At 45.6% G+C, this 13,982-nt stretch overlaps 1 protein-coding gene across 4 annotated transcripts in view; it reads left to right on the top strand.

Annotated features, from left to right (window-relative positions):
- The window catches only part of LOC119441942 (serine/threonine-protein kinase 17A), a 211,240-nt gene extending 200,808 nt beyond the window's left edge, over positions 1 to 10,432 (top strand). For all 4 annotated transcript variants that reach the window (XM_037706619.2, XM_049661760.1, XM_049661759.1 and 1 more), the window contains 3 exons: positions 1,707 to 1,755; positions 3,326 to 3,505; positions 7,613 to 10,432. In XM_037706619.2, the coding sequence (XP_037562547.1) occupies positions 1,707 to 1,755; positions 3,326 to 3,505; positions 7,613 to 8,477 (1,094 nt within the window). In that variant the 3' untranslated portion in view covers positions 8,478 to 10,432. The remainder of the gene's footprint in view (positions 1 to 1,706; positions 1,756 to 3,325; positions 3,506 to 7,612) is intronic.
- Positions 10,433 to 13,982: the final 3,550 nt, after the last annotated feature.

Genomic DNA, 13,982 nt, shown 5'->3' on the forward strand with positions numbered 1-13,982 from the left:
TCCGCCACGCCATCGTCTAGCGCATTGCCTTGGTTCTCGGCGCATTGCAGTGAGCGTTTCCCCCTCTTTTTTCTTCGACACAGACCACATATACATGTTTGCCTATAGGCGCGGTGTCCGACAGGCACGCGCCAACTCTTCTCTCGTGCCGTCGACGTCTCCATACCCACACCACTTCGCGTGGGTTTTCGAGACTGGCGACGGCCGATTTTGGCCGCAATCGGAGATGTGGAGGGACGTTATAATTGCGCAGTCTCAAGGGCTCTTGCCTCGCCGTCGGTGTGTGTACAGTGCGTGCGCCGTTCTTTTTAAAACGTTCCCAGTGCGCCTGCCGCCGCTTTTCTGCGCTGTTGTTTTCGCGCTGACGGACATTGGCTCGGCACGCGGGGACGCGTCCTACACGGGACCTTGACGCGCCGTCGCTCCTGCCTTGCCTGTCGCTCGTGCGAACGCTGCTTCCAAACGGCGGTTGCTGCTGCCGCTGCCGCTGTTACGCCGCTGGTGCTGCCTATGACGCAACCGAGTCATATTCCGCCTCCGTCCCTCACCACTGCGCTCTTGTTGCGCAGTTTTGAGGCTCCTTGTGTTTGCCTGCGTTGGAAACGCACCTGTCTTTGCGCGATTGCTATGTACAATAAAGGGAAACCAATAAGCTGTACTGAATCATTTTAAACACGTAAAGCATTCCTTTATAAACTCTCATTTTCGTTCACTTGGCTGAACTTAAAAAAAAAGAAGGAAAAAAAATATCACCAGACGAAATGAAGGTTCCCGTATTTGAAAGTATGGCTTTTTAGGCTAATTGGTTAGATACATCGGAGGGTATCATAGCGCTAGGAGACACGGACAAGAACGAGACAGCAGGGCGAGCGCTAACTTTCAACTGATCCGGTTATTTCTGGGATGCGGTTGTTTCTGGAAATCAACACTTAGTTGAAAGTTGCCGCTCGTCCGGTTGTCTCGTTCTTGTCCGTGTCATCTAGCGCTATGACCACATCTGATGTTCCCATATTTGAATTTCGCGCTGAAGTCTCATCGCCGCTACTTCAGTGTGGTGACACGGATTTCGAACTGTCTTATTTTAGAGCCGTTTTGGCACGGGAAAAGTTCTCGGAACTGTCGAGGTTGATTATGTTTCCTTTAGAATGCAATGTAGTCCCTTTGTGCCAATAAGCGATCGGTTAGACCGCAAAGTAGACGCTGTCAAGATCCATGACATCATGGCGAACTGGTGCGATAACTTTGTGGCGACGTTGCCACCAGTTGTTCATTCTTGCGTCTTTTCTGGTTTAATTACCAAGCCGCCTCTCGTGGTTGGCATGGTCATTTTAATATTGTGGAAGCGCGATTGACCAGTACAGCTTAATAGTGTAGTATTCCTCTTGAGTATCCCTAGCTTTAATGCTTCCTCGTTTTCGTTGAAAAAATACACAATTTGCTGAAACCTGGTGAAGATAAACTTGACAAAGTAGTACCAAGTCATGGAGGAATTATGATTGCTGGTGTGAATCAGTGCAGAGAAATGTGTAGGAAGTGTGCCAAATATACTCTAAAGGTAGTTGGGCCTTTCACAACTGACTGAGCTGAAGTAACCATAGTGGCTCATCATACTTTTCATTTCACATTGTTAATTTCATTTGATGTGCATCAGCTCCGATTCTTTCTGATGAAACATCACTAAGGTTTCTTGTTCTTGTCTTTTTCAGCTCCAGAGATTCTGCAATACGAGCCCATCTCCCTTGCCACAGACATCTGGTAAGGCGGTGTCATTGAAACTTCTATCCGAAATTTTTATTATTAGCACGGGAGGGACACCATCAACAATATTACCTGAAGAGCTTGAACAGTGTGTTTGCCTTTTTATGAATTTAATATTCTTGCATGGCAGGCTTGGAAAGTTGTCGAATGTAATGTGCCATTACTCAGCAAAATTGTACTGGATTGGTCATACCGGAGCATGTAGTGCAAACATTCTTGTTGGGGAACTTTAGGGAAAACTGGGAACCCTGCTCAGAACAATTACTTGTGCTTCAAAACTGACCCTTCATTTCCTAAATTAAGTTAAGCAAACACATTTACTGAAGCTAGTTCATGCTAGGGGATACAAATGTCAGCATAAAACTGCTCTTACATGATTTGTGGGTGTGTATAAGCTCAGAGCTTAAGCTGTGCATGAGATTCAGAGACAGGAGCTGTAACGCTGTGATAGTTCCAGGCAGCATTGTTCTGCTAGTCATTGTGACATATTCTTTCTGCACTAATTAATAGAGACAGAGCATCATAGTTGATGTATTAATTGTTGCATACATTGCATTAGGTAGTGCACTATCATCTGTAAAGGTTTTTAGATCAGAGTGCCCAGATGGAGTGAACATAAAGCCAAATTGTGCAACAGCAATCCCCAGCCCATCAGCATGATCTTGGATTGGCACATGCAACTTTTTCTCGTTGTATTAACAGCGTCTTTTGCATGTTTTTGCACAGTCTATTGTCACCCGAACTCAAATGAAACTTGGAAGCAGGCTGAATGTGGGTTGAAGAATGGTAGCCTGTGGTGATGTGGCTCAAGCACAACGTCATCCCTTTGCAGGCTAAAGCTTGTCTAGATTTTAAGTATATTAAATACAATCATTATTTGATTTCTCATCAGCTTGTTAGCGTGCACCTTTCCAATGTAGCTGAAGAGAAATGAATCACAATAAGCGAGCAGCATTGGCATTAGTGTCACTTCTAATGCCAAGTACATGAGCGTTATTATCTCATTATTATCCCTAATTACGTCTCCTGTGGGCGACTTACTAGCAGTTGGCAACTTTAACTGGCAGCACTCCTGCACAGAATGCTTTTCTCGCAGGTCATGTTAGGTGCCCAAAACTGCTAAAGGCATCCGTAGCATATCTGCAAGTACATTTTAAGCCAGTTAGGTTAATTTTCCACTTGTATTAAGATTACTGAGTTCTGTAATTGTCACGGTATTTAAGGTTCAAACAAAATGGCAATTAAGAACAAATATTTCAATACAATCTCCTGGCTTCGTGAGCTCCTTAAACTGTTCGGGATTTTCGGCATAAATAATCAGGCATGAAGCCATATTCAGTGCTTACGGGTCCTTGTGTTGCATATGCTTGTCTCATTTTCTACAATCCTGGTACCTCTATTTTGTATGCTACAGCAATGAACAGCACTCCAGACGTTTACAGCATGCGGAAGCTACAAAAACAGCTGGTCGACGTGCATCGCTGTGATTCATGTGATGATGACGACAATGATTTAGTCAATGCTTATGATGGCACTTCCACTGAGTACCACTTTTGGTGTTGTGCAGGAGCTTGGGTGTGCTGACATATGTGCTGCTGTCCGGCCACTCCCCTTTTGGTGGGGAGACAAAGCAGGAAACCTTTTGCAACATCACAAATGGCAGCCTTGACTTCCCTGAGGATCTGTTTGGAGACGTGTCCAACTCTGCCAAGGATTTCATTGGCCGCCTCATTGTCCGTGATGCAAGGTTGGTTAATCTATAAAATCTCACTCACTGTCTCTTTTCTTAAGCTTCTTAAAAAAAAGGGGAAAGAGGCTATCTTTCGTCCTATATCGATATGAAAGCAAAAATGGCACATAAATATGAAAACATTTTTAGTGTAAACAAAAGGAGGACCGAAGTAAACTGGGCCGCAGCATCTTCATTACTAAGACACTATTTCACAGGGTTCATACACCTCCTTGAAATCATTAAAAACCCTTGAATTTGGAAAAAGAGATTCAAGGGCCCCTGAAAACTCCTCGGAAATAAGTGCACTGCTGGATTTTTTTACAGCATAAGCTGTTATGGACTCATTCCAACAGCCATTTCGGTTCGCGATGATGCCGCCGCTGGCATTAGGCCGCCGTAACCGCTATCGCCGGAAATGCGAAAAAAGTACATGGTTTCCCGCCGGGATCAAAACCGTGCCCGCTGCGTGGGAGCCAGATACTCTACCACTGAGCCACGCAAGCGCTTGCTGTCGGACAGCGGAAAATGCCCTAAAGGAAAGTGCGCAGGGGCAGACGACCCGAGCCTCCGCCAGTATGGTGGCGCCATCTAGGTAAGGTGCCTGCAAACGCAGCGTGCGCATGTGCACACGACGATATGCGATTCAGACGAGACGCACGATCAACGCGCTCCCAAGCTGCCGAGCCTCCACCATACTGGTGGCGCCATCTAGTTAAGAAGCCTGCAAACGCGGCGTGCCCGACATGCAAGTAGTAGTTGTAAGGCTTGACCGGGCTCAGCAGACTGCTGTGCAGAGAGCATACAAGCCGCAGCTCGCCGTCGACGCCGGGCAGACAGGTCAGATCGTTCTCGTCAAAACGAGGCGAACACACTGCCACGGAGACCCTGTTGTGCTTGGTGCCCAAATTGGAGCTACTCTTGAGCCACTCCACCAGCTTACGCTGTGATTGTGCTGCGTGTGCAGCGCAGGCCTGTCACTTTTTTTGGAAAACTGGGGTTGGGGGTGACTTTTGAACATTAAAAGTAACAGACTCTGCTTTGGCACTGTGCCATGGATACTGTGTATTCAGGAACGGTCCTATAGATGGTTTTCATTGACTTTGTTGGGAACCAAGGGGTCGCTGCGGAGCGCCACAACAAGAGGACCAGCTCAGCAGGCTTTCAGAATGGACTAGCGCGTGCCATGTTTGTGCCGCTAGCACATGCCTCCCAACTTTATTCTCTTCGTCATTCGCAGCCAACCCAAAGGCGCTGGCCGAGTGTGCCGACCTTAGCGTCCCCACTTAGCAGCATCGGTGGGCGCTATAACTTCATCGTGGCCGCCATCTTACAGTACTAGCATGTCAAGAAGCTGCGTAAAGAAGAAATGCGACAGCACGATAGCACGAAAGGCACACCTTGTACCAATCGACAAATCCATAAACGTGATAATCCGATGAAAACATTCACTGTGAAAAAGCAAAATGATGTATGCGTAACTAACTGTAAGGGGCACTGATGTCATCGTGGCCGCTTTGATCAGGTACGAGCACTGCGAAAAGCTACATCCATGACGTCGCATGAAAACTATTTAGAGTGTTGAGCTAGAATGACAGATACATTTTGCTATTTTTGCAGAATGACATAATGCATAGTAATACACTAATAAAGAAAGGAAGGCCTCTGCACAAAGCACAGGTAGAATTGAAGGACAAATTCATTGAACAGTTGCTAAGTGCAGCACTATTAAGTAACGGCAGTGTTCAAAGTCTGGGTAGTTGATTAAAAGCCCACATGCTAAATAGAAGGCTGAAAGCGAAGGATAATTCAGGAATTTAGCCGGATGACATAGGCAACGAGTTGGGGATTGGAGTTCGCAATGTTGCATGTATGCAGTAAAAACAAGTAATAACTAGAAGCATAACAAAAATAATGAAGAGAAACAGCTTGGCCAGCCAGCCAGCAAGACAGCAGAAAATCCTGACAAGTATACCTACTGACAGGGTTAAACCAGAAAAACAAATGTAAAGGCAAGGGTCATAAGAAGGTATTTGAGTGCTGTTCTCGGGATATCTAACCTCTCTGACTGATCATGCACTCATGCATGCTGTATACCCCTTTTTGATAGTATACTAGTGATGCTATACTATTGATAAAACATTCTCAAATACTACTTGTCAAGATAGTACTATCGATAGGTTAGTCGTTATCAAATTGTCAATAATACAAAAACTGTTGATAGTATTATTGATAGCGGAATGTCAGTAGTATTATCGATAGTGTGCTATCCATAATGTAAAATCTCGTGATGTACCGCACATAAACACTGCAGCATAAACTTGGTTACGTTCTCCTGTTCTCAATGGTGTGGACTAAGTGTTACTGATGATCTGCTGTTTCACAATTTCTGGTAATATCACTAGACTAGGATGGCAAAACTATCGGTGGCACTGTTAATAGCAAGCTAATACCCCGGTACCGTGGTGGCATAGTGGCTTTGACGTTCACTGCTCAACCCGAGGGCGTGAGATGAAATCACGGCCACAGCAGCCGCATGTCGATGGGGGCGAAATATAAGAACTCCCAGGTACTGTGCATTGGGTGCACATTAAAGAACCTCAGGTGGTCAAAATTAATACAGAGCACCCCACTACAGCTTGCCTCATAAGCACATTGTCGTTCTGGTGCGTTAAACCCCATAATTGTGAACTATTGCAATGCTATCAATGTAGTACTATTGAAACAGTACTACTGTCCATAACTTCATGGCAAAATATTGTAATACTATTTATAGTGTTATCAATAGTAACACTATTGAAAGTCAGTTTACCTATAGTTTGGGATCGCTATAACATACAGTATCTTCCTTAGATGAACCTGATACAAATAGAGCAGTGCTACAATGAAGCACCAACGTACTTACTGCCTGTTGTTCCATATAGTACACTGGCAGGCTCGCACAACCTGTCATTGCACAGTTGAAATTGTGTGCATGTAAAGGGCTGAATTGATTTGGCTTGGAGCTAGCCACAGCATTCGAAAGTAACTTCTGTTGACAGGTGTGTTGTGGAAATAAAATTTTTGAGTAAACTAGTTCTTCATATGATAGTGAAATCTGAAATCTCAGTTGTTGTGCGGGTTTTTCTAGTAAATAGGGGTGACAAAAACAGAAAAGAAGGTTTAGGTGTGTTTGAGCATTGTCGATTCAGTGGGTTTGCTTGTCCCGGAAAACAAGTAAGAACATGAAGTATATGTGAATACATATAACAATGGAATATATGACAATTTACAGATCCCCACAGAAACAAAAAAGAAAAAAAAAGAATGGGAGTTTGCAACTGTTGACACAGTTAGCCACCTGAGCACATACGAGAGAATTATAGCTGGGCTGGTTTACGGGCTAGCGAGGCCAGTGGGCGAGCGCAGACGCCACTGCGCATGTGCGGTACGCTGGGCCTTCCAGCGTGTTTACGGAGTGGGCCGCTTGCTCTGCTGGTGTTCTCTCCCCAGTGGAGCGTGCACAGTGGACCAACGTTATTGCAAAGCAAACATGGGACCACCAGCATGAACACCAGTGGCATGTTGTCGTGTCGTTTTCAAAGCGGTGCTGGCTCGCCTGCAGGTGAAAAAGCCTCGGAGGTGCTTCACCACTGAATAGGTCCTCTGTATCCTGCGAGAGGTTTCAGCAACGAGGCCATTTGGCGACGATTTGAAGTGGATGACCACGATCGAGAACCTGAAGCGAGCACTTGGCTGCGAACTGACACTAACTCCAACCTTGTTGGACATTAGTTAAGCAAAGCGCTCAGCTCAACCGAGCGAGGGATCGCTGAGCTAAAGCTCTTCCTTTCATACTGCGCTTCTCTGCCGTCTCTGCTCGCCCGCTCGTTCCGCTGGCCCGTAAACCCGCTCATCTATAACACACCATTATAGGGAGCAACGTTGTATTAAATTCAGAATGTTACAAGTGTTCATCATTATTCTAAATATGTGGTGAACTTTCTGCACCTTCTTACATGGTTGTCCACAGCTTTAATAAAATGCTGTGCGTATTACTTCTTGTGGGAATGTTAAGTATGTAAAAATCTGTTCATTCGTGCCCAACAGAAGTAAATGTTGCCCTGCACTTTCCTCTCATTACAGCAAGCGGCTCAGTGTGAAGGAATGCCTGAGTCACCCCTGGCTGGCTCCTGTGAAAACATCTGCGGTGCCCTCACCTCCCAAGGCAGTCTGCCAACTGCAGCCCCTGGCCACTGGCTCAGCCTTTGGCTCAGTCAGCTCAGATTCATCCGCATCTGAAGACAGCGATGAGTCGCCAACAGCCAAACCAGCTCCGCCCCCGTCCACGCCACCAACCCTTCGCCCAAGTATGCCTCTGGCTTCAGGCTCAGCCTTTGGCTCGGCAAGTTCAGACTCATCCGCATCTGAAGACAGCGATGAGGCGCCAACTGCCAAGCCAGCTCTCCCCTCATCCACACCGCCAAACCTTCGTCCGTGCAAGTCCCTGGCTTCTGGCTCAGCCTTTGGCTCAGCGAGCTCAGATTCGTCTGCATCCGAAGATAGTGATGACGCGCCAGCTCCCAAGCCAGCTCTCCCTACATCCACACCACCGACTCTACGACCGAGCATTCGCTTTTACCACGACGTTGACGATGATGACGATAGCGATCTCATCCAGCCTCCGCCTTTGCCACTTTCACCGCCCCCCAAGATCTCTAGCCCTTGCAAGACGATTCTCATGGATCGCACCAATGGAGCCATTGCAACTACCCTCCCCAAGAAGCCACAGACGAGCACCCTTCAAATCACTGTGCCCCCACGCTTCAAGAGGCACAGGACGCAGAGTGCCACCTCGGTTACCACAACCGAGCGCCGAGGCGCCTCCATTCGTCATGTTCAGGAGGTGGAGTCTGTCATGGTTGAACTGGATGGGCTCTCCCTTAATGGCAAGCGACTCATCTTCACCGATGAAATCATTGTCGATGAACGAGTGGGCATTGTCTACTGAACTCTCTTGTCCACGAATGAAGGTGGCCATGTGGCTTCCTTGCCTGGCCTCTTTCATCGTTTCTGGTAGCACGCATGTTTTCTTTCACCCAGTGAACCCCCATCCCGTGAGTGAGCCGAGACTGTGGACCTTGGGTTAGACTTGGGATGTCGCTTAAGTTATTATTGTGTTCCCGTCAGTGTGTTTGTCCATGTGGGATAAAGAGCTGTGAGCCCGTGCCACTTGCACCCTCCCACGAGCCCCCTCATGTGTGTGTGTGTGGCACATCTTGCAATGTGGCGATCTCTTTAGTGGCATCAAAGCTTAGAGCCGTTTACGAGCACCACCGCTGTAGTTGCTCGGCACAGAGGAAGTCCACAAGTGCCTGACGGTGCCTTGATAGTTGAGAAAGCAATGTACAAAGTTGTCTTCCTCTATGCCTGGTGTACAAATGCGTGTTTGCTGAGCTTTTTCTGTTTTTTTTTTTCGTTTGGTGTATGCCAATACCACTGCTTGCGGATAGACGTGTACCAAAGTCATGACTGCTGCATACATGTAAATAAGCACCTGTGTCTTTTTTTTTTCCTGCTGCTTTTTGTTTTATTTCTCAGACCAAATGCAGTGTTGAGTATTATGTCTAGAGCAGCCATTGCAGGGTGCACCAGTGTGTCCAGTTTTGCTGGAAGCAGTGCGTTGTCCGCAACAGAACGTGCTCAGCTGCATTAAATTGTTTCAAACTGGACGCACATGTTTTGCAGGTTTTCGTGAGCTTTCAGTGCTGGGAAGTGTGCTGAACCATTCTTAAAGCTTCTAGTCTTCCCGGGTAAAAAAGAAAAGAAAGAATAAGCTTATTTGTTAAGTCGCAGTGGTGGTGGTTTAATTCTGTTTGTAGAGTGAATTATAATGGTGTTCCCTCTTCGTTTTTGTTTCATCCTCCTCTATGCTGATGCTTTGTCATCTCTGCAAGTCAAGCAGAGGAAGCACTTTGTTATTCTTTGTTTCGTGTGTCGGCTGGGGGAATTTATTCTACTGCAGGGTATATGTCTTTGTACTGAAGGGCAGCTAGCTTTGTATGCAAATGTTTGGTGCCTTCGACAATTTGAATTTTTCCTTCTGGGTTTCTTTCCTTAGATCCTATGTGAATTGTTTCATTTTCGTGCAATTACTTTTCATGTGGAGCACAGGTTTTACAAAGCACCTGGAATCATGTATATTTGTTAGTCTTAGTTCAGAAGTTTATAAATTGTAACTATCAAAGTGGCAAAAGTTAGTTGACCAGAATTTTTTTTATCTCAGACTAGTTAACTTGCGTGTTGTTTTAGCTTTAATACTTCACATGGGTCTTCTCAGTCTAGAAATCTTACCTGAATTCAGATTCATCCATAGCAAAATACCCAGTTCATAAATCAATTCAAATTAACAGTCACAGCTCATGTCGGACCATGATTAATGTGCTAACATGGGATATTTCTCTCGTAGTTCTGTAATTGTTTACATTGGCTCACTGTATCAGTCAGCTCACTGTATATATGTACATTTTTTCAACTTTTTTCAGAGTGGAATGATATTGTATTGTTTTCTTATGATCTGCCTCTACAACATTCATCTTGATCCTTTTTTTTCTTCTCTTCTGGCAGGCATGTGACTTGACTGAAATGGAATAGTCACCGATAAGTGCAGCCATTGTTTTGTTTCTTTTATTTATTCATTTAAAGAAGCCAATTTTCTTGACATGTGCATGTGTGCATTACTTGCTTTTTGCCAAGCTCATTGTTATTTGCCCAGATTTTGTGAACAATCAAAGCTGCAGGTGGTCATCGAGAGAAGGTAGAGGAAAGGCCAAATGAAGAGCGATATATATTTTGAGACAGCAGTCGATCCTGTGATCTACATCCCTGCATATACTGCCATCACGATGTGCCTCCCTGTCTGTAGCAGTGGCTCGCAGTGAAACAATAAATGACGCAGCAACAAGACTTTGGTTTCTATTTGCTTTTCTTTCTTGTGAAACTGAATCACCTGTTTTAGGTAGGTAATTGTACACTATCGCATCCATCATTTCAGGTTTATGCATTATCATGGACACGAGCTGAAGGGACTAGTGGTAACTGAGGTAGTATACATTATACAATGCTCTCACTTGGAAGGAAACAAGGCACTATGCTGCTTTTGTGGAGTAGGGTAATCTCGGTACACTTTTGATGGCCAATAGTGTGAAGAAATCTCTGAGATTTTTTTTTTCTTTCATAGTGATGCTGCTGTAGCTACTCTGTGGTAATAACCATCATGTCATGACAACCATACAGTATCTGCAAAAGATAAATTAAAGATGGTGCCCCCCCCCCCTTTCCTTCCTCCTACGCAAGTGGTATTGCCAAATGCCGGATAGACAAATACAGACATAAGAACAGACAAACAAAAAAAGGCATCACTTCAGACCTGTTGTCCGTTAAACAATCTTTCACTTCTAAAGGTGTTCATTTGGCAGAGCTTGGAGCAGCGCAGCGTCAACATTCAGCGCAGTAACAGCTTCCCAGCACGAGAGCCGTTGCTGAGTGAGAGTGCTCAACCCACTAGCGTTTAGAGCCAGTAGCGCTGTATCCACTAGTGTGTCTATGGCCTAGCAAGAAAGTCTTCAAAGAAAGAAGTTCGGCGAGCACGAGTCTATGATGGCCGTCTCAGTGGCAAGAGTATGCAGCTAGTTCATAGGGAGAGCTACTTGAACTTGACCGACACAATGAAAAGGATTAAGTTTGATGACCTAGACCTTCGCTTATGCTTTGCAGAAACTTTTTCATATGTTAGCAGGCCTGGAGAGTATGCACGCTGTCAGCTAGGTAGGGGGCCACTCGGAGCCAATATTGGAGGTCGGTGCACCAATGGTCGCCCGTGTAGCATGGTTTGAACCACACAGTTGTTGCGATGCTCCAACTCCTTCACAGAGAAGCGTGTATATATATATATATATATATATATATATATATATATTATAAAGGCGAATCAGAAAGTCCTTGCCCCTGTCTTTTATTAGCCAAAATAAGGTACATACAGGTAATTACACATATACATACTATTCTATATACCTTACACTATTTTTACACATCGTCCCCACACCGGTTCAGACATGTATCCCATCGCAGCACTAAATTTGAGATGCCCCGGTGGTAGAATTCTTCCGGCTGACTGTGGAACCATTGTCAGACTGCTGTCTTCGCTTCACGGCCTTTTGCGAACTCTCAACACCACCACCTCACACTTCTCAAAGCGAGACACCATCTGCATATGTGCACTGCATTTCCCTGTGAATTTCGATGAGCGTAAGTGTCTTGCTCCATAGAAAACGAATCGCACTTTGTTGCTCGTACGCCGTGGACATGTGAAGCAAAACCTCCATCTTCAACAATTATTCAACTCGCAACAGCGCCGTGCCGCGGAGCTACTGGCAGATAAGGTCAGGCTGGTCCATGAAAGAACCACCGCTGGGAATAGATATGTTGACTTCGACTTTACAGCCATAATTTGGCAAAAGAAAAATAAGGGCTATATATATATATATATATATATATATATATATATGAGGGCGAATCGGAAAGTCTTTGCCCTTATTTTTTTGCCAAATATGCACCCCACGTTTCGGTAGCACCCTCCTCAAAACTAGAATCCTGGATAAATGTCCACTCTTCTGTTAGCTATGACACAAGTGATTCACTTGTAGCGCTTCAGAAGAAACAGAAAATAAGTAAAAGGGAACAGGACAGGGAGGACTGTGGTCTTCAACGGTCCTCCGTGTCTTGTTCTCTTTTAATCTTTGAATATTTTCTGTTTCTCCCGAATTACGTGCTGGAAATCCATAAATTATCGGATATCCGACTAGTCCAGCTTTCTGCCGTAAGTTCATATGACTTACCTCTACAATGTGGTAACAAAACAACGCCGTCGCAGGGAGATTGAGATTTTAATGATGAAGACAAGTCCTCTTGTCGAAACGGCTGCTTGCTGGCTCCCGGCAGAGGCTTCTTTTTGTCCACTGTTAATCAAATCTGCACGGTGTCAATGGTTGTTTTTAAATTTCGCGCTTCTACCACTTTTGCTCACGATCCCAAGACTACAGTGTACCAAGACCGTTGTTTCTAACTTAGAGTGACTTCGACGTGAGCGTGCGGGGAGGTTAACGAATGTAGACGTAAATGTTGAGCTGTCGGCGTACCAAGTCAAGATTTCTTCCATGTGGCGTCTATATTACGATTTTTGGAGACGGAAGATAACGCCAGTCGTACGTTTAATTCCGGATATCTTGCCGAAGGCGTAGATGTTGCAGCTAGGAGGGTATTTTCTAAACGATCCATTTCATTGCTCGTTCACCCTTTGTCATTGTTTCGCGTGTGCCTCGATGAGACGCCGTCGCGCAGCTGTTATGTTTATTGCTAGGATTTATCACTCGGTGTGGCTCATCTTAGCGAAAGAAAATAAGAAATTAAATGAAGCGTCACAAAATACGGGCCCTAAACGCGCAAACCACGGAGTATGCGTCCGATTTATTTCTATGCAGATGAAAATAAGTAGAGTTGTCGCTGTTTGCTGGCAATGACTACAGCCCCCCCCCCCCTTTTTTTTTTCACTTGCTTAATAATAGAGATAAAAAAAAAAAAGATTCACAGAAGGTCAGAATAACTTGGAGGATGCTATATACGCTTTGCCTTTAAGAGTGGAACGCAATGACCTTCAAAAGTCCCTGACTGCTTCTCACGCTTCCCGCCGGCAACTGCAGCTTATGTAAACGTAATGTTTACCTGCAAACGCTGGCGGTGAACGCTATGTACGAAGGCGAGCTTTGTTTTACTTTTTTCCCCCACACGGTGGTATCTGCGGATGCGTAAAGCCCCTTTACGGAAGCGCGCAGGCGAGCGCCATCTGGATGGTGTTGCAAGGAACCGAGCGAGGCACGCCGCTCAAGACGGACCTCAAACGGCAGCTGGAGAAGAGGTATGTGTTTGAGTTTCCACCCCGTAACATAATTATGTTTTCTCGTATACTCACATCACAATCCGACGTTGTCATGTCTATAGGTTGTGTGTAAGTTGTACTTTACGAATTTTCTGACGCATTTTACTTTGAGAGATTCAATTAGTTGAGCCACGCCTATGCGGCACGCGGAGGGCCTGCGTGGTTCGGGATGATTTTTTATTGCGATAGCAATTATATGGACACTCCAAAGCAGATTTCTGCCGTCGCCGTCGCCGTCGCCGTGAGGTTCCGTATGACGTCAATGAAGATGAAATCGTCGCCGCGCGCCGATAAGTGGTTCTTGAGGGAAAGGGAAAGGTTGGCGCTATCTTCTGCAGCCCTTGAGGGAGCACGGCTCAGCGCCAATCGAACGCTGTATGTGCGAGTGAAAGGGCGCGAGGGACGCGCGCTTTCACGGGGAGTGAACGCACGGCGGAGAACAAACGCGCGTTCTGTGCCGTGCTCCCTTAAGGGCTGCAGAAGTAGGCGTCTCTTTCCTCCTTTACAATCACCATATATGTA

This window comes from Dermacentor silvarum, chromosome 2 (genome assembly GCF_013339745.2).
Source record: "Dermacentor silvarum isolate Dsil-2018 chromosome 2, BIME_Dsil_1.4, whole genome shotgun sequence".
Taxonomy (NCBI): domain Eukaryota; kingdom Metazoa; phylum Arthropoda; class Arachnida; order Ixodida; family Ixodidae; genus Dermacentor; species Dermacentor silvarum.